The sequence below is a fragment of the Pyricularia oryzae genome, chromosome 4 (genome assembly GCF_000002495.2).
Source record: "Pyricularia oryzae 70-15 chromosome 4, whole genome shotgun sequence".
Taxonomy (NCBI): Eukaryota; Fungi; Ascomycota; class Sordariomycetes; order Magnaporthales; family Pyriculariaceae; genus Pyricularia; species Pyricularia oryzae.
The window spans coordinates 748,317-772,426 of record NC_017851.1 but is presented as its reverse complement, the minus strand read 5'-3'; the positions used below and the strand labels follow the sequence as shown (position 1 = coordinate 772,426).

The following is a 24,110-nucleotide window of genomic DNA, read 5'->3' as shown; positions in this document are numbered from 1 at the left end:
ACTCAATTGCACTTGTTGAAATTGACTTACCGACATCGGCCTCGTATTGCCTTCGAAGGTAACGCTAGGTTGTTAAATCAGTCGTACCTGACTGGCTGCTACAGCAAAGACTCGCCCCACATATATCTTGGACCCCTGGATTCCCCATGGCTAATTCAAAATTTCTGGAGGGCCAGTTGCCGCACACGGACTATCTCTAGCATTTCCCATAAACCTGGTCCCCTCACCCCTCCGCACTCACTAGGCTTGCGTTGACAACATCGCAGTCCTGACAGCGACCATGCGGCCAATTGGGCTTTCCAGCCGCTCTGGTGGTATCCTACTGGTAAGTTTTAAGCTACCAAAGAACCATATCGGCTTGACGACTTTACGCAGCACGCAGCGCTCCCCCTTCAGCCCCTACATTAAACAGTCACCTACCTATCCATACACATACACATCCATGCTGACTAGTTTGCCTCCATGACAGAGGATACCGCGGGCTCAAGCAATTCGCTGCTGCGCTGGTCGTCGACTCTATACCACAGGCCCTCCGCTCCCGCCCATTTACGAAAAGCTATACTCGAACTATAGCCTTGTGCGCAAGGTTCTGGGAAGGCAGCGGCTTACGTTGGCTGAGAAGATCCTATACAGTCATCTGGACGATGTTGAGGCGTCGTTACTAAATGGCACCAAGAACGGTACCGACATCCGCGGCAATGCAAACCTGCAGCTGAAGCCCGATCGGGTGAACATGCAGGACGCGTCTGCGCAGATGGCCCTGCTGCAGTTCATGTCTTGTAATCTTCCGCAAACAGCCATTCCGGCAAGCATCCACTGTGACCACCTGATTGTCGGCGAAAAGGGTGCGGCCGAGGACCTGACGTCAGGCATTAACATGAACAAGGAGGTTTTCGACTTTCTAGAGTCCGCCGCCAGGAAGTATGGCTTGGACTTTTGGCCGCCTGGAGCGGGTATCATTCATCAGACCGTGCTGGAGAACTACGCGATTCCTGGCATGATGATGCTTGGTACCGACAGTCACACTCCCAATGCCGGCGGCTTGTGCACCATCGCTATCGGTGTTGGCGGTGCTGATGCCGTTGAGGCCCTTGTCGGAGCGCCATGGGAGCTTAAGGCACCAAAGATACTCAACGTTCACCTTACCGGAAAGTTGAGCGAGTGGGCTTCACCTAAAGACATCATCCTTAACCTTGCGGGTCAGCTTACCGTCCGGGGAGGTACTGGCTACATCATCGAGTATTCCGGCCCGGGAGTCGACACGCTCAGCGCCACTGGCATGGCAACGGTGACGAACATGGGTGCTGAGGTCGGCGCGACGACTTCAATATTCCCATACACACCAGCGTCTGCTCGCTATCTCAAATCGACAAGGAGGGAGGCAGCTGCGAACGCGGCGTCGATGCTACAGACGTATCCTGGTGTCGGCGCTGGTGACGACCAGTACTTCAGGTTTGAGGCAGACAAGGGCGCTGAGTTTGATCAACAGGTCAACATTGATCTCTCGACTCTGGAACCGCATATCAACGGGCCATTCACGCCTGATCTCTCGACACCCCTCTCCAAGTTCAAGGAGACGATCAAGGCGGAGGGCTGGCCGGAGACATTATCCGCAGGGTTGATAGGCAGCTGTACCAACAGCTCCTATGAGGACATGACGCGCGTAGAGAGCATGCTCAAGGCAGCTGGCGAAGCCGGCCTCAAGCCAGCCGCAGACTTCTATATCACACCGGGCAGTGAGCAGATCCGCTCTACACTGGAGCGTGATGGGACGCTAGAGACTTTTACTGACGCCGGTGGGATTGTCCTGTCGAATGCATGTGGCCCATGTATCGGCCAATGGAAGAGGCAGGACAATATTCCCAAGGGACAGCCGAACGCCATCCTCACATCATACAACCGCAACTTCCGCGGCCGGAATGACGGTAACCCGGGAACGATGAACTTCCTCGCGTCTCCCGAAATCGTGACAGCTATGGCTTTTGCAGGGTCGACGACCTTTAACCCCGTCACGGACAGTCTCAAGACCCCAGACGGAAAGGACTTCAAATTTCCCCCTCCGCAAGGACTCGAGGGCCCCGCAGCGCCCTTTGACTCGGGCGTCGAGGAACTCTTGCCGCTTTGCCAGCAACCCAACCCCCAAGTCGACGTTAAGATTTCGCCAACCTCGGAACGTCTCGCCCTTCTGGAGCCTTTCGATTCCTTTCCGGAGCATGACCTTAAGGGCCTCCGAGTTCTGGTCAAGGTCACGGGCAAATGCACGACGGACACCATATCTGCGGCCGGACCTTGGCTCAAGTACAAGGGTCACCTGCCCAACATCAGCACCAACACCCTCAATACCGCCATAAACGCGGCGACGGGTGAGGTCAACGCGGCTTACGATCTCGACGGCAGCAAACATACGATCCCGGATCTTGCGGCGCGTTGGCGGGCGGCCGGACGGGAGTGGGTTGTGGTCGCGGAACACAACTACGGCGAGGGCAGTGCTCGCGAGCACGCTGCGCTGCAGCCGAGATATCTCGGTTGTCGTGCCATTGTGACCAAGTCATTTGCCCGCATCCACGAGACGAACCTGAAGAAGCAGGGTGTTGTGCCCTTGACTTTTGCAGAAGAGATCGACTATGACAAAATTGAGGCGGGCGACGAGGTTGAGACCGTGGGTCTATACGACATGCTGAAGAACGGCGGGCAGGGAGAGGTGCAATTGAGGGTTACAAAGGGCGACGGAAGTGAGGTGATGATTCCAGTGAAGCACGCTGTGAGCAAGGACCAGGCTGGGTTCATCCTGGCTGGCAGTGCTTTGAATATGCTGTCGAAAAGAAACTAGAGTGTAGTTCAAACTGTTTAAGCGTAAAAAATAGTTGTATCTAGAGACAGTCTGATTTGTCATTTATCCTTGTATTTAAAACATTTCTTGAGGGTCGAGGCGCACACGGACTGCAACGGAAGGCTATATATATAAGTCTGATCCTGATTTGAACCCTTTCAGTTGAAATATATGAGAGAAAAGCAAAGCGAAGACAAAATAAAATAAAACAAAACTTTGGCCAAATGGTGAATCGGGCAGCGGCAGTGGTAATAATTCATGGTCTGGAACATGAGCGTACCTACGAAGTACTTCAGGATGTTATCGTCATCACGCGGTTTGCCTTGCGATAAAAAAAAAAAAAAAAAAAAAAAGGGCTTACCCATCTTGTGTTCATCAGTAGGTACTATTATAGAATTTCCCATAACAACCATATTGACAGGGTCTTAGCCTGGACAAGGCGGAGCAGCCGGAAAGCTACCTGGTACGAGTCAACAAAAGAGGGGGGGTCAAATTCCATGACGGGATCTTTGGGTCCAATCTGACATGGGCGTGACAAAGGAACTTTTACTCGTGGGTCATTGCAACATTGACGAACAGGTGATGGGTAAGACATGTAAACGCCAGTGCCTAAGTTATTCAGGTTTGAATAGAGAAAGAAGAAGAACGAGAAGAAAAGGGGAGCGGGAGAGCTCGGAGCAGGTAGACTGGCGTATAGGACACAGCACGGGAAGCAGTTCACAACACAATGCCGAATTTCGCGCAACTCACGAGGGTTAAAAATTTCCCGGGATCCTTTTTCATCCTCCTCCCCACACGTCTTTAGCTTTCATGCCCCCGACGCGCGTGTACGTTCCCGTCTTTTTGCGGTGAGCTCGGTTATCGTGGCAATGACGTTCAGTTGTGTCCCTGAATCCCGAGGAAAATGTCAAGAAAAAAGTGGCAAGTGGGAAAACCAACACAGAGAACTGAGGGAATTATGATGATGGGCACTTTGTGGAGAACAGACCTCATACCAGCGAGGTCGGCTAAGACAAACTATTCGGATACACCTTTCGGCTCATCTCTGCCTTTGCTATACTTGTTTACAAGGCCAAGCTTCCTCGGGACTTTGGATCGAGTCTTGGGGACATGGTCAATACGTCAAGGAGAGGTAACAAGAAGGAAATAGGGCCGACTACTTTCAACTCTGCAGGTCACGCGAATATCCACTGGAGTAAGGGTAGCGGAGGGGCGGAGAAATGGCACGACGAGATGGTGACTGGAAAGAGCCGAAGACCGTTCACATATGTTCGGCAAAGCGTAAGAAAAAAAAAAGAAGGAAAAAAAAGAACAACCATAGAAGAATATAGAGGCGTTGACCCAAAAATACAAGACGCGAGTCGAGATGAAAATTGCGGGAAATGGGGGGATACCGATTCAAAAAAGAGCTCTAGTGTGGAGGAAGCTAGTGTGTATGGAGACAACCTTGCCCCTTGAAAGACTGGCTCACCTGCCATACCGGCAAAACATCGGATACCATGGGTTTCGTGAACCCCAGCATTCTACTTGGTTGGGTACGTAGATGTGCGTGGGGACCGTACTTTCCGTATGGATTTCGGATTTGACCATCACAAGAAGCACAGCTACTGTACTGTACTGATATACTATGCAGTACATACAATATTAGGGAGATGCCTTAACCCAAGGTACCTTAGATTCCTAAGGCAGATTACCTAGGTACCTATCTGGTTAGATACTACTTACTGTTCCTTCTTACCTGTTGATTCAATTTACAAGGTACTTAGGTACCTACCTAGGTAGGCATGTAAGTACCTGGTACGTGCGCTCAAAAGCTTTTTTCTCTCATCAATTTCCGAAGATCCTATATGTCGCGATAGTCGTGGTAATTGTGGGTGATCAACAGGGCAACTTGTCAAATCCTACATCCATGTTTGCTAAAGAAAACCCCAAAACTTGGTATACGGTAATTACAAATTACGTATGTTGTAATGAAGATGCTCCAGGTTAGCTATCCACCTACTCCGCACAAGGCCTCCGCTTTGGCCAAACATACCGTACGTCTTTCCTCCGCCTTTTCAGAAATCTCCGCATCCCCAAATTGTACCCGCCAAGCCGCATTCCAGTACAGAAAGCGGGACCATGATGGGCAGCTGAACAGGGGTTATCAGTGGTCTCTTCAGCGCTCTCCCCACTCCAAAGTGGACGGAGAGAGCATGGCAACCCGGATCCGGTACCGTACCATCGCAGGCAAGCAAAGCGAAAAAAGGCCTTCCAGAACTTGATCGGGCTAGACATACCCAGATCATCGCTCACATGGCAGGCCCCGACAATTCGGGCTACTACCTCCGTAACTACAACGCACATCCTGACAGACAGAACCACAGCAACAAGCATGACACGAACTGAGCTCCATGTGCACAGAAAGCCCGCAGCTGTGTCCGGCAAGGGTGAGGGCGGCAGCAGCCACCGTAATGGTGGTCTACATAAGGAGAGGGGGACTCGCTCGTTCTTCACCCGATTCCCTTCTCTCTGGTCCTCACGCGAACCTCTAATCATCCTCGTTGGTGTCATTTGTTTGCTCAATATGGCCCCCAGCTTCTTCGCCTCAATTCTTCCCACCGCCGTGGCCCTGCTTGTGGCCCTCGGCGGTGCTGATGCTCAGAGCTCAACATCGGGGAGGTTCACCTGGGTACAGCCCGCCGACACCGTGATCCTGGGTCAATACGGACACTCACCGGCCGTCTATCCTTCGCGTAAGTTTTATATCTACCATTATAGCCCAATGACATGCCGATCGAATCCCCCTGCTGACATTGTCCCTCTTTCACGTCAGCCAACATCACTGGTGCTGGCGGCTGGGAAAACGCACTCCAGAAGGCCCGCGACTTTGTGTCCCAACTTACTGTTGAGGAGAAGGCCGTTCTTGTCACCGGCTCAGCGGGACCTTGTGTTGGCAACATCGCTGGCATTCCACGCCTTGGCTTCAACGGCCTCTGTCTTCAGGATGGTCCCCTGGCCATCCGCATGGCCGACTATGCCAGTGTCTTCTCCGCTGGTGTTTCCATCGCTGCCACTTGGGACAAGAAGATGATGTACGACCGGGGCGTGGCCATGGGCAAGGAATTCAAGGCCAAGGGCGCCCACATCGCCCTGACTCCCGTTGCGGGACCTCTGGGTCGCTCAGCCTATGCAGGCCGGTCAGTATCACCTTTTTTTTTCTCCTTGTCTCTCGTGTCTCTGGATTCGATTCTCTCTCCATCATCAGTCCGCACCGACTAAGAATACTCGCAATGCAGAAACTGGGAGGGCTTCTCAGCCGACCCGTACCTCACGGGCATCGGCATGGAGACCTCGGTTCGTGGCCTCCAAGACGCCGGTGTGCAAGCCACTGCCAAGCACTGGATCGGAAATGAGCAGGAGATCATGAGAAACCCCGTATTCAACCCCAACGGCACATTGACCGACGTCGACTTTGAGGCGATCTCGGCCAACATTGATGACCGTACCATGCACGAGGTCTACATGTTCCCCTTCGCCAACTCAGTCAAGGCTGGTGTCGCTGCCATGATGTGCTCTTACCAGCGCCTGAACGGCTCTTACGCCTGCCAGAACTCCAAATCCACCAACGGCCTGCTCAAAGGTGAGCTCGGTTTTGAGGGCTACGTCATGTCCGACTGGGGCGCAGTTCACTCTGGTGTAGCATCCATCGAGGCCGGTCTCGACATGAACATGGTAAGTCTTGGTCCCATCTCTGATCATGGCAAATCCATGTACATATTCGCAGCTTACACTGATTTCCCCCCCTGCAGCCGGGAGGCCTCGGAGCATACGGTTTCACTTTCGGTGAAGGTTCCGGCTCCTTCTTCGGTGGCAACATCACCCGAGGAGTCAACAATGGAACTATCGAGACGGGCCGGCTTGATGATATGATCCTGCGCATCATGACCCCTTACTACTGGCTCGGCCAAGACAAGGACTATCCCTTGGTTGACCCTTCATCCTCGTACTTCCTCGAGCAGACCCTCTTTCCCAAGAAGCTGTGGAATCAGAATGTCGACATGCTCGTCGGCGGAGAGGCTAGCCGGGACGTGCGTGAGAAGACTACTGCTAAGCTGATCCGCGAACATGGTGCAGCTGCCGCTGTTCTCCTTAAGAATGTCAACAAGGCCCTGCCGCTCAAGTCGGCCAAGTCTGGCCATCTTTGGAAACGACGCCGGCGACCCCACCCAAGGTTACTACAACCAGCCCAACTACGAGTACGGCACGCTGACTGCTGGTGGCGGCTCTGGTACGGGACGTCTGACGTCTATCGTAACTCCCCTCGATGCCATCAAGAACCGTGTCGCCCAGGATAACGGCATTGTTCAGGCCTGGTTGAAGTAAGTTCTTTGTCTTTGAGGCCCTTTACGACACCTCCTGGAACCCTCTTCATGCTCACAAGACGTTTTCTCAACACAGCAACACCCTTATCGCCACCACTGACATCCGCTCGTTGTGGCTTCCCAAGCTTCCCGATGTCTGCATCGTGATGCTCAAGACTTGGTAAGTTGTACCCTCAGGCCTGCCCAGAAACCCCGGGATGCTGTAGATTTTATTGTCCGCTAACCAATTCTCACACACCAATTAGGGCTGAGGAGGCCGATGACCGTCACGACTTGAACGTTAACTGGAGGGGCAACGAGGTCGTCGAGTCCGTCGCTTCGCAGTGCAACAACACCGTCGTCGTCACGCACTCTTCAGGTATCAACGATCTTCCCTGGGCCGACCACCCCAACGTCACCGCCATCCTGGCCGCCCACTACCCTGGCGAGCAGTCGGGCAACTCCCTCGTAGACCTGCTTTGGGGTGATGTCAGTCCCTCGGGCAAGCTCCCTTATACGATCGCTCTCAAGCCAGGGGACTACAACGCGCCCCCTACCACCAACATCACCACCAACGGCAAGGAGGACTGGCAGTCTTACTTTGAAGAGAAGCTCGAGGTCGATTACAAGTACTTTGACGCCCACAACATGTCGGTCCGCTACGAGTTCGGCTTTGGCCTGAGCTATACGACCTTTGCGCTCGCCGACGCCAAGGTCTCCCAGGTCGCCGAGGAGGTTGCCGCCAGGGCCCCAGCCGCTAGCGATGGGCCCCACCCCGGTGGCAACCCGGCTCTCTGGGATACTGTTTACCGCGTCTCCGTCTCGCTCAGCAACACGGGTGATGTTGCCGGCGCCGCCGTTCCCCAGCTGTATGTCCGGATGCCCGGTGCTCCCGCCGGAACTCCCCCTCGTCAGCTGCGCGGCTTTGAGCGCGTTCAGCTGGCTGTTGGTGAGACCAAGACCGTCGATTTCGACCTGATGCGCCGTGACATCTCGTACTGGGATGTCGTGTTGCAGGACTGGATCATTCCCAGTGGTGAGCTCGGCTTCGATGTCGGCTTTAGCAGCCGTGACATCAAGGTCAGCGCCTCGGCCAAGCCAGTTGCTTGAAATGTGACATCACGTATCACGATGCAATGAAGAAGCAATATACAAGGGAAAAATATAGAATAGAATTATGGATACGAAGGCGTTGGTTATTGTGGCGTATGTAAAACTTGCCACTTGAGCAAATAATGACATAAAAATATAATTTGTCTTGGCCTTTGAATATTACTTGTTGCTTCGATGCTTTCTTTTCTCCCATGTACTAGATTTGTTGTTAAGGTATAACATGGCGGTTCTATACCAACGAACTACGCACGCCGATTTTTCGTTTTTTCTCAACGCCCATGTGACAGCCGCGACCTTGCGACGTCAATGGACGCCATTTGATTGATTGCGATCGGGGCTGAGTTTAGCCAGCGTCTTCTTCAAATTTCTAAGTAGTACTTACGCGCGCCATGTTCCGATTCGCTCCTTGTGGCCTTATTAAATAAATAAACTGTATGGATATTTTACTCCCCAACATAGTGGTTCCATATCACTGTGGGCGGATATCATTTCATCGTGTCCGTAGTCGGCGGGCAGGGCGGCTGTGACTTATATGTCGACTAGCTGCAGGGGACGGGGACTTCAATCCCCTTGGTAGTACTTGCGGTCATTCGAATATAGCTGGACCTGGACTAGCTGACATTATCTCGCGCCAGCTATGCCACAAGTCTGGCAGCAGCAAAAATAACATCATGTCTAAACTTTCGAGTGGCGAGTTTTAACCAGCGAGGCACGCTAATCGCGTGTTCGTGTATAAAATAGCACAGAACAGTGGTCCTGATGATTCGAGGAAAGCTCATACGTAGACAATCTACGCCAGCCCCGTTTGTATGCCTGTCTTTAAGGAGACGCGGGTATCTATGATCACAAGCGATTCGCAACCATCTATGAGCTCAGATGCAGAGTAACGACAACACATTCAAACCAATAATCCGGTGAGTCCACCCTTTCCCGCCGTGTTTTCCATTCCCATGACGCCTGGCCCAAACAAAAAAGTAGGAAAGCGAGAGAGAGAAAAAAGAGAAATCAAGATAATAACACAGGATTATGAATAGATAAGGATGGGGGAAAGTAGTATCAAAGAGACCGACAAACCCCAAAAAAGTAATCAAATTCCACCCACCAGCCCCCCAACAACAACAGCGAAAGAAATCAGGCCCCGGGAACAATTTCGAGCAAACGGTAGTCATGTCGCTACGTTCCGCTGCCAAAATGTTTAGTTATTGCGGTCTGTTGTCCTCTGCGGCTTGTAGTCATGAATCTCACTAAACGTCCCGTTGGACTCATCGTACTTGTACGCGTGAAACTCAATCCCGTAAGGCTTCGGCTCGATTGCGTATAGCATGCCCAGCGGCATGTCCAAATCCGCGATGTCATCGCGTGTCAGGTCCATAAAGTATGCCATCAGCACACGGCAAACGGAGCGGTGGCTAATGATCAAAACATGTTCTGTGATGCGTTCAATTTCCCGGACCATGTCGCGCAGCCGGCCTATGATCCGTAGATAACCCTCGCCGCCCACGCCGGGATAGACGTAGTGAAGTTTGTCTCGCTGGCGCTTCTCGTATTCCTCGGGGTATTTGGCTGCAATCTCTTCGTACGTCATGCCCTCGAACGTGCCGGTATTCATCTCGTTCAGAAGCTCCCAATTTTTCACGTCGTAGTCCTCATCCTCCTCAAAATACTCGGCAGTTTGAACGCTTCTCTTTAGCATCGACGTCCACACGCAGCAGTTTTTGTCATCGAGCTCTTGGAAAAGTTCTGGATAGGGTGGAGTATGATCACCAGGCTGCGGAGGAAATGAGGCCTGAGCAATCTTGTCCTTCTGCTGCACAAGCCACTCCTGGCGCTTTTGGGTGATAAAGCCGTGCAGTGCCATTGCGTAGAAATGACCGCGTTCCGTAAGTGAAGAATCACCGCCAAGCTTTTTGAGCTGGTTATCCTCACTGTGCCCATGACGGGTGATCCATATTTGACGTGGCGCAAGGTTAAATGTCAAGAGGTAGTTGGCAATACCACCACTGAGAAAGCCTCGTAATCTATGATGAACGACTTTCCTTCCAACATCAATCATCTATTGGACAAGATTAGCTTGGTTTATGCGGAAGTGGTTTGAAGCAAGGATCAGAACCTACCTGTATGTATTGTAAATCATTCTTCTCTTCCCATTCTCCCAAGGGCGTATAAGCACTTTCGTACTGTCTGACCCGTTCCTTGAAGTCCTGTAGTGACTTGATCGGATCTTTGTCGTGATAGTCTGGGCCGGAAAGTTTGAGTCTCATGTTGGCCTCGAGCAGCTGAAAATGTTGTCAGTGGTCTGAAAAAAAAGAAGAAAAAACAGTACCTTGCGATCAAGCTTGCTACAAACTCACAGTCTGGTCATGGCAGATACTTTCGATGAAGAGAATGCCAAGTTTGGGCTCTCTCTCTTTGACTCGCTTGACAATAAGCTCGCGGCGATGGATGGTGCTATTTGTTGCATCAAGTATACCGACCGAGCCGTTCTGGAACAGCAAGTAGTCCAGGGCCTCGTCCAATGTGTCCATGGCAACCTGCTCTCGCAGTGCCCGGGCGGTTGTGTTCTTTGGATCGAAGAAGTTGGCGGATTGGTCCATATAGGCCTCAGGGCCGTCAACGCCGGCGATCGACTTCGGGCGACCTTTCCAGGTGTTCAGATCAAATGACGGAGGCTCTCGATCCTGAGATGATTCACTTGTGTGCCCGTTGGTTTCTTCAACGGTGTCGCCATTTTGCTCAATGCCGTTAAGCAAAATGGAAGCGGCGCGCAGCCTTTCGCCGGACGCAGATTTGGGTGACACGGGTCGCTCAGCGCGAGGAGAGAACCCAGCGGCGACTCGCCTCCTGCTGCCAACATTGAAGATTCTTGTGTTGTGCTGCTGCCAGTTCAAGTAGCGCTGGATTTTCTTTGTGATGTAAGACTTCCCACGAGCCGGAAGGCCCACCATGACAATCAACAGTTTCGAGGCGACGTCTCGATCTGGGATTCTTCCGTCCGGAGAGACCTTGGACTTGGTCAGTCCGGGGATGTTGAGAGTCGTGGCATGGGGTCGAACTCTAGGTGTGTGGCTGCCCGAGTTTTGTCTGACAGGAGGACTAGGACACAATGCCGCCGTCAGCGATCTACCATGTATACGTGTAATCTTCAAGGGTACAGAGAAGCAAGAATTGTCCTGGTCGAAACGCAGGCGATCCATGACGGTGGAGAGGGACGGCACGACAAGCAACGGAGGTTTTTATTAAGAGCGAAAGAGGGGTAAGATCTATAGAATAGAGCGAGTACCTACATTCTCGGGGAGCCTGGTGCTGTTGAAGAGATACTTCTGGTATAAGGGCTGTCATATTGGGGCAATGGTTTGTCGCGCAGTGCGGCATGGTCAAAGGCGTTTATCGATTTGAGCGCATGGGCGATGGCCGGAGGTGGCAGGTGCGAGTTGTCTGGCTTCTGCGCAGGGCGGGGAGAAGTCGAGTTCGGTGATGGAGGTTTCAAGGCCTCGCCATTGGTCTCGGAAAGCGCGACAGAGGTTGGTGGTGGCGGTGCGACGGCAGGCGCTGCTGTTACAGGAGGAGTTGGAGGAATCACATTGGGCGTGGCCGTGATTTTCTTGCTCATTGCAAGCTTAGCCAACGACGACTGTTGCGCCTGTTTGCGCCCGTCTTGATCGCTCGAGAAAAAGGTGTCAGCTTGTTCGTTATGCATACAGAAATATACAGCTGTTCTAAAGGTAATGGTGTGGGAGAGCTGGTTGGCGTGATCCGTCTGTCAAGGAAAGGTCAGGGTCTTGTTTGGGTTTGGTGTGTGTGTGTTCTTTTTTTTTTTTTAAGGTCTTCGCCTTCTGGTATGACTTGCCGAGGGGTTGGGGACGGAGTTGAGATTAAAGACCAGGCCAGACCAATCAGCCAATTCAAAAGTCGGATACAACAATGAAATGAGAATAAGGAGGTACACAAAAGAATGAGATGTAAAAATAAAGTAAAAGATGTTATTAACCTTTGATCAGAAGGACAGTTGTAGCTGACGGCATTGAAGGACAAGGCGAAAAGAAAAATGGTCGATGAGCCAAGTCGTCGATTGGTAACAAGAAAACTGATGGGGGAGTGATGCCCAGGGCTGCTTGACTTGTGTGAGAGTAACCCCAGAAATTTACGCCAACCAGAGGTACGAATTCTGGCCGAGTGGGGCATGAAGGTGTGCGCAGAATCCCGGAATTTTAAGCGTCGTGTGCCACGCAGGGTGTCGTGCAGGGTCGGAGGTCAGAATGCACACAGTGTGCAGCAAGGAGTTGGAGCTCTTGGCGTTCGTTTCTGGCGATTTCTGACAAAACACTGACGGTCGGTGGATATTCATCGAGGTCCGAAAACCGGCTGTTCCCTGGATGTTTATGGCGCCCGCGATGATAATGTCGGTCGATGGAGACCGTTTTCTGACCCCCAAAAAGCGGGCGGCGGGGGCTCATCCAAGAAGAGCAATCTTTGGCGGTTGTGAGTCTTTATGTTTGGTAATTTCGAAGGTTTGCAGCAGTCAAACCTTGATTGAAATGTATTGAGCCAGTCTTGAGCCGCCCGAGCTGGGCAAACTCTCTTTTGACAGTCAGCCCACAATGTGAGCAGTGAGCAGTAAGCAGTGAGTAGAATTAATTAATGGCAAGATGAAGAAGCAAAGACGCAAGAAAAAGTCAGGGTCAGCACAAGTGAGCGTATGAACTTTTGAATGAGAGCGGGACACAATTTATTGAGTCAGCAAATCCAGAACGAAGGTGCGCATCGTAGGTAGCACAAAGTAGCCCTAACAAAAAGACAGGACGCTAAAAATTACCCGTCAGGTAATTAGGTAATGAATGAATGAAACAATCATCGAATGACAGAAGAATGAATGATAAAATAATAATAACAATAATAATAATAATAATAGAAAGTGACGAAAAATGAAATAAAAAGGGAGCCTGACCTGCATTACAACAAGCCATGACAGACAGCAATTCGCTTGCGATGGAGAGACGATAAGCAACAGCGGTTCCTCCTCCGGTCGTGCCGGGTGTGCGAAAGGCCTCATGTTCCACAACTCAGCTTAAGCTGTCAGTCATAGCTCACTCAACCTCAACTCAAGTTGCTGCTGCTGGGAGCTGTCGGACCTGTCAAGTGGCCAATGCGTCCGGACCATTTACAGTTTCGATTGCACTGCGGCGCACTAGCTTGGCCACACTAGTTACACTCAGCGTGACGCTTTTTACCGGAGATCCGGTTTTACCTGCCGCCGGGCGTGATGATGGCTGTGGTTAGACAAGCTAAATCTAGCCACCAGTTCCATATGCGCCAAGCAGATGGTTGGGCCTGCGAACGTGCAAATTCCATTGGACTACATCCGCAAACCCTCCGACATTAGACCCGTGCTTCACAAATCCCCCACTCGAACGCTGGTGGGGGTTGCACTGCAGGAGTGCTTGTTAAGTCCTAATGTCCAATCCTGCTCGGTCATTTCACTCACACACCTTAGTGTTATCATATTTCCAACTGCCCCATCTCGAGTTTCGCGTGGTAATTATTAAAACGTCAGGGAAATAGCTTTGTACTTCATGAGGATTGGTTGAGCCTGTCTGTACAGCAAGAACCAGTGCCGACATACCACTAGACCTAGTAGGCCACGCCTTACATTGATGACGTACTTTACCTACAGCACAGAAATCCTACGGCAATTACAAAAGTCGCTCGCGACAGAAATTTATGGTGAAAATGGTGATGATGAATACCTGATGTTGACCGAAATCTTTCAAATTATATCGGTGGTGGTGGGGGTTATTTTTTTCTTCTCTCGTTGCAGCTTCCACTAATGCGCAGTTCAGTAACAAATTCTGAGAACACGAGAACGCCTCGGCTTGCAATCTGAATCAGCTGGGCTGTTACTTCAACATACGAAAGAATCGGCAGAAATATGAATAGGGAAAAAGATATCGACAATTCATTAAAATTGGCCCCAACAAACCAGCTTCAGAAAAGTACCTAGGGAGTACCGCAGAGGGCCAGGGCCGCACACAAAAATTTGACGAAGTCGAAATTCGAGGCAAACGAATTTGGAGATTCCCCAATACAACGAAAGGTATTGTAAAGTACCTGCGGAGCTATGTTACCTTGGATATCTAGGTGCCTACCGGGAACTGCCTACCTAAATACCTACCTAGGTATTTGATAACGTATGTGTACACCTATCATGGAAGGTAAGGTATCTAACTACCTCTGTAGGTAGTCCGTAGCAGCACTGGTTCATAGCCCTTTCTATCTACTGTACCTTGTAGATGGATTCTGGAAACAGGAAGGCAATAAAATACGGTGCTTATATTTTGAATAAACTGTACAAGCCGGCCGATAACGCAGGTTGACGCGCTGCATCAAGTGAGCCGTGAGCCAAGCAAGCATGCCCCTCCAACATGCAGGGACCACTATAGAAGTGGGGTATTCTTTAGCGAGCACGATAGAGTAACAAAAAAAGTTCTTGCGTCCGTCAACAAAACTGACATCATTCTGAAGCTCTGGCACTCAACCCCGTTGGATGATCAACGTTTATCCAACCTACAGCTTTTGGATTTTCGTGACTACACCTAATTAACTCCTCCACCCAAAGTAATACGTGCGATCCGGTTCGGTGTCAGTGATCAATAACGACCAATTCTCCACCTAGCCACCACAAAGTGCGGGGTGTACTTTCCATTCTCTCAATTCCCATCGTGGCCAAAGTAACAACGTGCGGACCTTCCGACCCGCCCTTTTTTCTCACCTGCCGCTCTCAACAAGCACACCTAGTTGACATCAAGAAAGCCGAGCCGAGCATTATTTCTCTGGTTTGCCTTCCACCTCGCCTCCGTTAGACTGGTCTCATTGTCAGACGTCTATTCACAAACGATGCCTGGTAAACTCATAGTGGAGAGTTAGCTGCTCGATACTCACTTGTTCGGCATTCACTTGGTTCCGAAATCCAGCATTTGCTGCACTCAACATCTACTTTTACGCCCGTTTACCTGCGTAAACTTCCTGAACAACCCGCCGCGGCCGCGTCGCCGACATCTCTTTGTTCGTCCGTTGGGACGTCGAGCACCTTCACCATGGATGATGTGGATATATCCGACGTGATTCGGGCCAAAGACCAGCTAGTGCAAGATCTGCTGCCGCCTATAATTGACCATGGAGTCCTCATACCCCTCAAAACCACTCTAGAGATTCGAGACGACCATGTATACGGCCAAGCTCTCATTACGCGCGCTCCTCTCCGGGCTACTAGCTTGGTGGTCAAGTATGTGTACATCCCCGTGCAGACTCTCCATCTGCATTACACTATGCTACCTTATCCTACTTTATCCTACTATATACTGACTTGACCTTTATGCTACAGCATGTTGCATACTGTGCTACCGGAGGATGTTGTTAAGGGCATGTCTCACCTCCGTCGATGCTCCAAGCCGTGTGACTTACCAGCACACCTCAAGTCCCAGTTTATGAACGAGACGGTTCAGACACGACAAATGCATACGGGGAAGGCTCCGTACGTTTACATCATGATTGGTGTGGAATCTCTTTTTGAGGTGGAGGACATATTCGATCGGCTTTCCAAGATTGAGGGAATGGACGAAGATGATGTTTTCATGGCCAGCATCCCTGTTCCGCTGCTTCCTCCGACATCGCAGGTCCAAGCTGCTCTCTGGTGCAATCATTTCTGGCCTACAGTATATCGCAAGAACAACCCTCTCGGTCCGCATCCTAGCATAGTAGCCAGGGCAACAGATGAGGTTTCTTCAGATGCGGCTATATGGATGGCTCTCGCTCACAAGGTGGCAAGTAAAACAGCTGCCGCTGGGCTGGGCATAGCGGTTGGAGCTTGCATCATCCAGCGCCTGGAAACCGGCGAGACCAAGCTTGTTGCCTTGGCGGGGGATGCTCGGTGGTCTCACCAACCAGGCGGACAGGAGACTGGCTCCTGTACCGGAAACCCTATGGCTCATGCTGTCCTCCGGGCCATCAGCATGGTGGCACGCAAGCTGGTACGTGCTGAGAACAGACAGGGTCCCTCGCTTTCGAACGCGCCGCTATCTGTGGATTTTGATCCGTTCCAGGACGAGCCGATGCTCGATGAGGAACGCAAGGTCTTCGATGATGACCACCCGTCGCCGGAGGGTTATCTCTGCCATGGCCTTGAGCTCTATTTGACGCACGAGCCGTGTGTGATGTGCTCCATGTCCATCCTGCACTCGCGCATGGGCAAAGTCATTCTTGCTCAGCGAATGCCACTTACCGGCGGAATGTGTTCCGAGGACCGCATTTTGGATGAGAGCATGTATCCTGGGCTCACTGATAGACTCGGTGGTGGTCACGGACTCGGTCTTTTCTGGCGTCGCGAACTCAACTGGAGCTTGCTGGGCTGGGAATGGGAACCACCGTCCCCGGAACTCGAGCCAGAGACGCTATCACCCGAAATCCATGCTTGAGGATATGATCAGTTTGACCGCTGATTTACAACAACCTATCAAACATGCTCACCGGGGTAATGAGGCACTCATAGGTTGCTCGTTTTACTCTCTTCGTTTGGAGGACGCAGGTAGAGGGTTTAGGCAGTCCTCTTTTGAGTTTTTTTTTTTTTTTTTTTTTTTTCTTATTCTTTTCTCTTTCGGTTTCTTTTCTTCTTTCTCAGATCTAGCAAAAACGAAAGCCAGCATCGGATAAACATAACGATGCAGATCACGGTAACGACATTGCATCGGATTTTACGGAGTCAGGTGGCATCGGGGGCAACATCATAGCATTTATTAGATACCCAGCTATTGCAAATGAGACTATGCGTGCGGGTCAATAGTGACCTTACCTACCTTGCCCACTTACCTTCCTCTTGCATACCTTAATTTACGTGGGTTTTAGTATCTGTAGAATGCCTTGAGTGGTTACGCATGATGGTAAGAAAGCAGTGCTGTGAATACTGGCCCGCGCTGAGTAGTTTGTTACCTTTGGTATTCAAATATGCGAACATTGTGGTTCATATAATTCAGAAGGAGGTGCTGAGTCAGCCTCGGCAAGAATCTGATGCGCAGGATCGTTTTTTTTTGTTCGATTTCCCCTCAGCACGGGCTGGGCCGGGGTGGAGTTCTTAAGGTCGCAACCAAAGCGATCTGCTTGCCCGTCCTACACTGCGTGCTTTCTCCTCTTCTATCGTCGACGGTACAATCACGCGTTTGCCCCTCCATTGAATCGTCTAGTTTGCGCAACCCGTCTTTACTTGACTGTGCTACTTTTTGCACTTGAATAATCGCGACATTTGCGACGATAGCAGCAGGCGACCAAGACTTGTAACTGAGACGAAGGACCCTGACATTTCTTGTTGCGCGGAATTTACACTAGTCTAGAGTGCGGGAACAATGGGATTCCTTTGACTTCCAACAAACCTGGCTCTACGGCCACGATATCCTCTAGCTACACCTCGAACGCTCACAGCCCTGCAGGGTGCTGCCAGCATATGCGCGTCTTTTTGCAGCGTTGGACGTTACTCTGCACCTATCACGACTTTCGTCAAAGGGGACGGCTTGGCGTATAGGTCCTGTCGACGCTACATTGAACTCGCTCGCAGCAACCGTTTTGGCGACGAAGCGCACGCACTCGATTACTTAACAGTCCCTCAACAAGACCAGACTGACCTGCCAGTCCCGCCCGCCCTCGCCATTATACTCTCATACCCACACTTTGACACACCAGCCATCATGGCCCCCAAGGTGGACCAAAACAAGAAGCGGAAGTTGGACAAGAAAGCGCCCAAATACTATGCAGTACGGGTGGGCTACAGTCCAGGCGTATATCTTCACTGGCCGGACTGCCAAAGGATGATATCCGGATATCCTGGGGCTTCCTGTATGTGCACCGAGGCCGTGGTGCTGTGGACCCTGCTTCCAGTCTTCCCCAGTTTTCTGACCGTGACTTACCCTCTTCGCTCACAGACAAAAGTTTTCTCACCCTCGCGGAGGCAGAGGCCTTTGTAGCGGGCCAGAACCCAGGCGGCAACTCGGACAAGTCGGAAAAGTACTACGCCGTCGCGATCGGCAACCGTCCTGGCGTTTACACGGATTGGAACGAGGCGCAGAGGGCATACACAGGAGTAAAGGGGCCCAAGTACAAGAAGTTCTCAACGAGGGCTGAGGCGGAAGAGTTTATGCGTGTTTTTGGACCCAGGACTCAAAAGTCAACTGCTCCGGTGTCGGAAGTAGAGGAAGACGAGGAAGACGAGGAAGACGGGGAAGACGAGGAAGAGGACGGGGACGACGGCGCGGACGAGGATAGCAGCGAAGTCGAGCTGGACGATTTTGATGAGCCGCCTGCCAAGAAGGCCAAGTCAGCACCCGATGGTATGACCGAAGTTTACACGGACGGGAGCAGTATGGGGAACGGCAAAAAGAACTCGGCGGCCGGCATTGGGGTGTTCTTTGGCCTTGGAGATCCCAGGTGCGTGGAGGAGACATCCTACTACGTTGGCTCTCTGTCTAAACACGGCTCGCTAACTAGGCAAATACAATACAGGAACCTCTCGGAACAACTTCATAATGGGCCCCAAACAAATCAACGTGCTGAGCTTACGGCAATACTGCGCGCACTTCAATCTCTCGGGGCGAACGAAGGCGTCCGAATATTTTCCGACTCGAAATACAGCATCAGCTGCGTCTGCGACTGGTACAAGAAGTGGCAGACCTCGAACTGGACCACGAGCGCGGGCAAGGAGGTCATGAACAAAGACTTAATCCAGCCAATTAGGCGACTCATAGAGCAAAGAGAGAAGCGTGGTGTCAAGACCGAGTTTGTTTGGGTGAAGGGACATGCAGCCACTGAGGGCAATGTGCAGGCCGACCTCCTGGCAGTCGAGGGGGCCAAGATGGCTAGACTTGCACAAGCAAGCTGAGGAGTTGAAATGACATGAAGGTGTCTATGGCCCTTGATGGAGAGTGGGGGCTGCAGCACACGGATCGCTGAGCTTTTCCCATCCCCCCGAAGTAATTGTCTTGGCATGCACTTCCGACTTGTTTCTGACGGTATGACTTTGTCTATGACTCTGTTCAAAGGTGACGCAGGGGTGAGGTTGGCACCCTGACTGTGAAAAATCGTTTTGTTTTGTTTTTTGGCACTTGTCGTTGCATTATATACTTGCGTGTGGCTTTGTTTGTTTAGCCGAGATATACCCTATGGATTTCATGAGTTATCACTTATCATTTGTCCAATCTTGGTTTTATAACCTGGAAGGCTGTTAAGCTATTAACAATGCAGCAGGAGTAACGTCCGGGCAAAGCGATCAAGCCGACAGATAGCACCAATCTTAACCTTGTCGACGAATTACTATAGTAGGTGTACATGTGAGGTAGGGATGCAGTTGTAAACATCAAACCCTAACTGGTAAACGCGACTAGGTGCGTGTTAAAGCACGACATAGTACTGAATCTAACTATGTACTAATACATATGCGACGGCATTAGGCCAAAGTTTCAAAGCCCCTGGACAGTAGTTACAAACCAGGAGCTTTTTTTTTTTTTTTTTTTTTTTTTGGGGGGGGGGGGGGGGGGGGTTTGTCAGGTTTAAAAACGGCGTTGGAGGGAATATCGCCGTACTTTTTGAGGTTCAAGCCAATGTACCACTCGTCGATTTGTATACCATGTGTAAAACAAAACAGATAACAGTGAAACAACTTGTATTCTAACTGCGCAAATATGCAGCACTGCCTCAAATTCAACCAACCTAGCGTGGTAGATAGGTACATGTGTAGATAGCGTAGGCACCTAGGCAAGGCAGCAAAGGCGAGTGCGGCGGGGTAACGACAAGTCAGTTGATCAGACTAATGTACCTCGGCATGCAAGCTAGGGTAGCCTTGCATCTCAAGACTTGCCACGAACAGAGTGATAAGGACCAGAAACAATTGTTTGTGGCATCCTTCTCGGTGGTGCTGTATGTAGCCGGCGGAAGTACTAATTTTTACGAGGGTGGCAAGCGCGGGGACCCAAAAAAAAAATACATCGAGTATCCTTGCTGATATCTTTTTCGCCTGGACATCAGACCGGATGGTTGATTCTCAAGCAAATCTCTGTCATCTCTTCCCATCAGCTATTTCGTACAAAATTGTCATATATTCTTCGTCATTTACTTGCCCTCGTCCAACATAAACATCACCAGAGGCTTCTCCCAAACCATTCGCGACCATAACGAATTGATCGGATTTTGTCAAGTCTATTAACCGACCGGCCAGGCCATATCAAAAACCTCAATAGATATTTCGCTCTCGGCCTTCTTCGAGAGCGCGCAGAGTTCACAGGGTGGCATCGGCAGTTTCGGCGCCTAACCCACCGAACTCTCCCCATGATTTGCTAACAGGAAAGGACACTACTGCCGGTTCTTTATCCGGTGGTCTCATCCACCGCAAGAACAAAGCCGACTCTGGGGTGACCTGAGAAAGGGAAATCAGAATGCCGACTTTAGCAATTACCAACTTCAACATCGTCCTCACCGTCCTGGGTGCATGGATAACTCTCTTTGGGCTGGTCTCGTACCTATCCAAGGACCGGTTGTATCTCTCAGACCCACGTATGTCGGCATCAGTTGTCCCTTTTTTTTTCAACCCCCAAGCCTTGGTAGGTTGCCCAGACAGACTTGTGTTAACTAGCGGCGGTTCGACCACCACAGTCATCTCACTCCTGGCTGGGGTAGCTTTATCCCCACTGGCAGCAAATCTCATCAGGCCCCTCGAATATGTTGGCGGCTCAGAGGTTACTCTGGATGAAGTGACGCTCGGTTTCAGCCGCTTGGTGTTGGGCGTGCAGCTTGTGATGGCGGGTGTGCATCTCCCCAGTCGGTATCTGCGGCGGCAGTGGCGGCCCCTGACCATACTAGTGGGTCCCGTCATGACGGGGATGTGGCTCATGACGAGCCTGCTGGTCTGGGGGCTCGTGGTCGTGCCTTTTAGAGGGAGCACGGTAGACGGGACTGGCGTGTTGTGGGCCCTGGCGATCGCGGCGTGTGTTACGCCCACCGACCCGGTACTGTCGGGCGTGATAGTCAAGGGCCGCTTCGCAGATGACAATGTCCCACAGCAGCTCCAGCGACTGATCATTGCCGAGTCCGGCGCCAACGACGGGCTCGGGTATCCATTTTTGTTTCTTCCGCTCTTCCTGCTCAAGTACGTAGCCGCCGGTGGCGGAAACCATTCCGCTCCCGCTCCCGCTCCCGTCCAAGGGGGTGCGTCGACGGCGATGGGCTTGTGGTTCGGCGAGACCTGGGGCTACGTCGTCATCCTCGGTGCAGTATACGGTGCCGTGGTTGGCTGGGTGGCCAAGGAGCTGCTGCACTGGGCCGATCGGCGCAAGTTCGTGGACCGCGAGAGCTTCCTGGTCTCCTCCATCGCCATGGCACTGTTCATCATTGGCACGGGCGGCATGCTCGGCAGCGATGACGTTCTCGCGTGCTTTGTTGCGGGGAATGTGTTTACCTGGGATGACTGGTTCCGCTTGGAGACCCTGGACGATATGCTGGAGCCGACGGTGGATATGCTGTGTACGCTGGCCCGATTTCCCGACTTTTCGGCACGACACGTTTGTCGGATCTTGATATGGAGCTTTGAGCTAACCAAAGTGACGCACCAACAGTGAACGTTACAATCTTCATGTGGTATGGTGCCATATGCCCTTGGAACAGCTTTCTGCACAACGACGTGGTCCCCATCTGGCGCCTTGTCTTGCTGGGGGTCCTGGTCCTGGTCCTGCGCAGGTTACCGTTTGTGCTCGCCGCGCACCGGTATATTCCACAGATCAGCCAAGGGCACAACGGCGGCGGCGGGGGCAGCAGCTTGAGGCAGGCGCTGTTCGTGGGCTTTTTTGGTCCCGTTGGCGTCTCCGCCATATTCTATCTGCAGGTGGCGCTCGAGTTTGTCGCGGCGCTCGGCGAAATGGGCCTTGGAGACCATGACAGCATCAAGGGCTTGACCGAGATGCTGCGGGTCGTGGTTTGGTTCATCGCAGTTTGCAGCATTGTAAGTTGCCGTATTTGGCATTGCTTTCTTGATCCCGGTCTATACTGCCCTGACACCCCTCATATGAACGCCTTGGCGTTTGCCAAGCGGCTGTGAGGCCCCACGTAAACGTGTGTGAATTGTTCTGCATTCCAACGAAGGGGATAGGCATGACGTATCGATGCTATCATTCTGTTACTCGACTTGCAATTGCGGCTTTCTGACAAGGAGGTTTAGGTCGTTCATGGGCTGAGCATCCCCTTCGGAAAGATCTTTTTCCGTCTCCCGCAGCAATTCCTGGGGGCCTCGTGGGGTCATGCACTGAGCCGATCGTCCACGGCAGCAATCCTTACGCCGTCCCAAGGGTTACCTATCACGGCGCCGCCGACCACCAGGCCTCCGTCGTCCCGGGACGGCGAGTCGAGGCCCAGACCCGCGGGCCGCGGAATCTCGTTTCAGGAGAGTGGCCGACCTCAGTCGGCGTAGGCTCTGGAGGACGGTGCTGCATGTAGTACACAGATTGATTTTATTTTTCTCTTTTTTGAAGATGAAGAAACAAGAAAAGCAGGAAAGGAGTTTGTATTGTGCCAGTTCATGAAATCATCGGTCAATTATCCTGAAAGATGTGATGGGTTTGACGTTAGGTTCTTATCTCCCATTGTGGGTGCCAACATCGGATGTTGTCTACTATGGTTGGTACATCTGCATCGACCCAGTGAACACTCTAGAGCATCTATGCGGCAGAGGGCAGAAATATAATACAGAGCGGTGTTTGATAAAACTGATACTTCGAAAGCAAATAATATGCATTCTTGAACAATTGATTGCGCCCAGTTCTCCACTGTCACGCAAGGGGTGAGACCATACCTTCCGTAACCTGCCTGCCTATCCGACCACACCCCAGGCGGGAAAAAGACAAACGAGAAGAGGAAAATATAATAATAAAATGAAACGTAACGAGATAAAAAGCATTCAATGTGCATGCTGTACAATACACACATACTCCGTAATTTGATTCACCGCTCGCCTCCGTATGAACGATTTGATGCAGAACAAAGTGGAACTATTCTAGCCTAGACCAATCTCCCCGGTAATGTGCGACGTTACGCTTACAACGCAGACATCTCTTTCTAGAGACGTAAGGGGAAACTCAGCTCGGGAGAGGATCGATATGTACAAGGCAGGCGGTAAGGTCCAGTCCGATTTGTGAGAAAACCAGTGTATTTTTTTCCAGCTTAGTTTATTTGGATATTTTTCTTTTCATAGACACAGACACACACTGTCTCCCTCGATAAATCGGATCGAGTGCGGGTGACGGGTGGGAGGCTCAAATCGGATAAGATTCAAAGCTACGTACACACACGGCTGGAAGCATCTCATGATTGGAACTCTTTCATCCGCAACGCGGCGACTGCCGGGTAGGATGGTTGCGTGTCGAAAAGCCTGGGCCAGCTGCAGGTTCGAAAAACCGATTGGCTCGTCAGGGCAACAGTTGTTATCAAATCGATCTTGTTGCATCCGCAAAGTCTGCTTCCAAAGGAGGGGTTGTTTTGGTTATCTCTTTTTCCAAGAACAAAAAAAAGAAAAAAAGAAGAAAGAAGAAAAAAGAAACATGAAAAAGTAAAAAGGCTTCTCCACAGCGAGAGGATTGTAAATGACGGTCTGAGGCGTTTTGCGTATTTCGTCAGCGGTCGCTAGGTTAACAGGGTTATGTGCTCAAGGTCGCCAAGATGTAACAAGGCCGAACCGTCTCTGCGTGCTGGCTGCACTCATCCACATACCACGTATTTGTACGGAGTATTTGTAGAGTGGACACCGATTG

General features: G+C 51.4%; 5 protein-coding genes across 5 annotated transcripts; 4 read left to right on the top strand and 1 right to left on the bottom strand.

Annotated features, from left to right (window-relative positions):
• Positions 1-170: 170 nt before the first annotated feature.
• On the top strand, positions 171-3,028 carry MGG_08584 (aconitate hydratase). Its single transcript, XM_003716062.1, has 2 exons — positions 171-325; positions 470-3,028. The coding sequence occupies exons 1-2, from the start codon at positions 281-283 to the stop codon at positions 2,828-2,830; spliced, it is 2,406 nt and encodes an 801-aa protein (XP_003716110.1). The 5' UTR covers positions 171-280; the 3' UTR covers positions 2,831-3,028.
• Positions 3,029-5,062: 2,034 nt separating this feature from the next.
• MGG_08583 (beta-glucosidase 1) lies at positions 5,063-8,461 on the top strand. Its single transcript, XM_003716061.1, has 6 exons — positions 5,063-5,565; positions 5,646-6,009; positions 6,109-6,544; positions 6,622-7,191; positions 7,271-7,354; positions 7,440-8,461. Exons 1-4 carry the CDS (start codon positions 5,205-5,207, stop codon positions 7,165-7,167), a joined length of 1,707 nt encoding a protein of 568 aa, XP_003716109.1. The 5' UTR covers positions 5,063-5,204; the 3' UTR covers positions 7,168-7,191; positions 7,271-7,354; positions 7,440-8,461.
• A 476-nt stretch (positions 8,462-8,937) lies between these two features.
• On the bottom strand, positions 8,938-13,013 carry MGG_08582 (6-phosphofructo-2-kinase 1). Its single transcript, XM_003716060.1, has 4 exons — positions 11,571-13,013; positions 10,638-11,379; positions 10,401-10,562; positions 8,938-10,339 (listed from the first exon to the last, which is right to left on the bottom strand). The coding sequence occupies exons 1-4, from the start codon at positions 11,981-11,983 to the stop codon at positions 9,482-9,484; spliced, it is 2,175 nt and encodes a 724-aa protein (XP_003716108.1). The 5' UTR covers positions 11,984-13,013; the 3' UTR covers positions 8,938-9,481.
• A 1,784-nt stretch (positions 13,014-14,797) lies between these two features.
• Positions 14,798-16,917, top strand: MGG_08581 (uncharacterized protein). Its single transcript, XM_003716059.1, has 2 exons — positions 14,798-15,565; positions 15,665-16,917. The coding sequence occupies exons 1-2, from the start codon at positions 15,378-15,380 to the stop codon at positions 16,752-16,754; spliced, it is 1,278 nt and encodes a 425-aa protein (XP_003716107.1). The 5' UTR covers positions 14,798-15,377; the 3' UTR covers positions 16,755-16,917.
• A 3,269-nt stretch (positions 16,918-20,186) lies between these two features.
• MGG_08580 (Na(+)/H(+) antiporter) lies at positions 20,187-23,106 on the top strand. Its single transcript, XM_003716058.1, has 4 exons — positions 20,187-20,868; positions 20,968-21,834; positions 21,927-22,309; positions 22,526-23,106. Exons 1-4 carry the CDS (start codon positions 20,751-20,753, stop codon positions 22,772-22,774), a joined length of 1,617 nt encoding a protein of 538 aa, XP_003716106.1. The 5' UTR covers positions 20,187-20,750; the 3' UTR covers positions 22,775-23,106.
• The last annotated feature ends 1,004 nt before the right edge of the window (positions 23,107-24,110 follow it).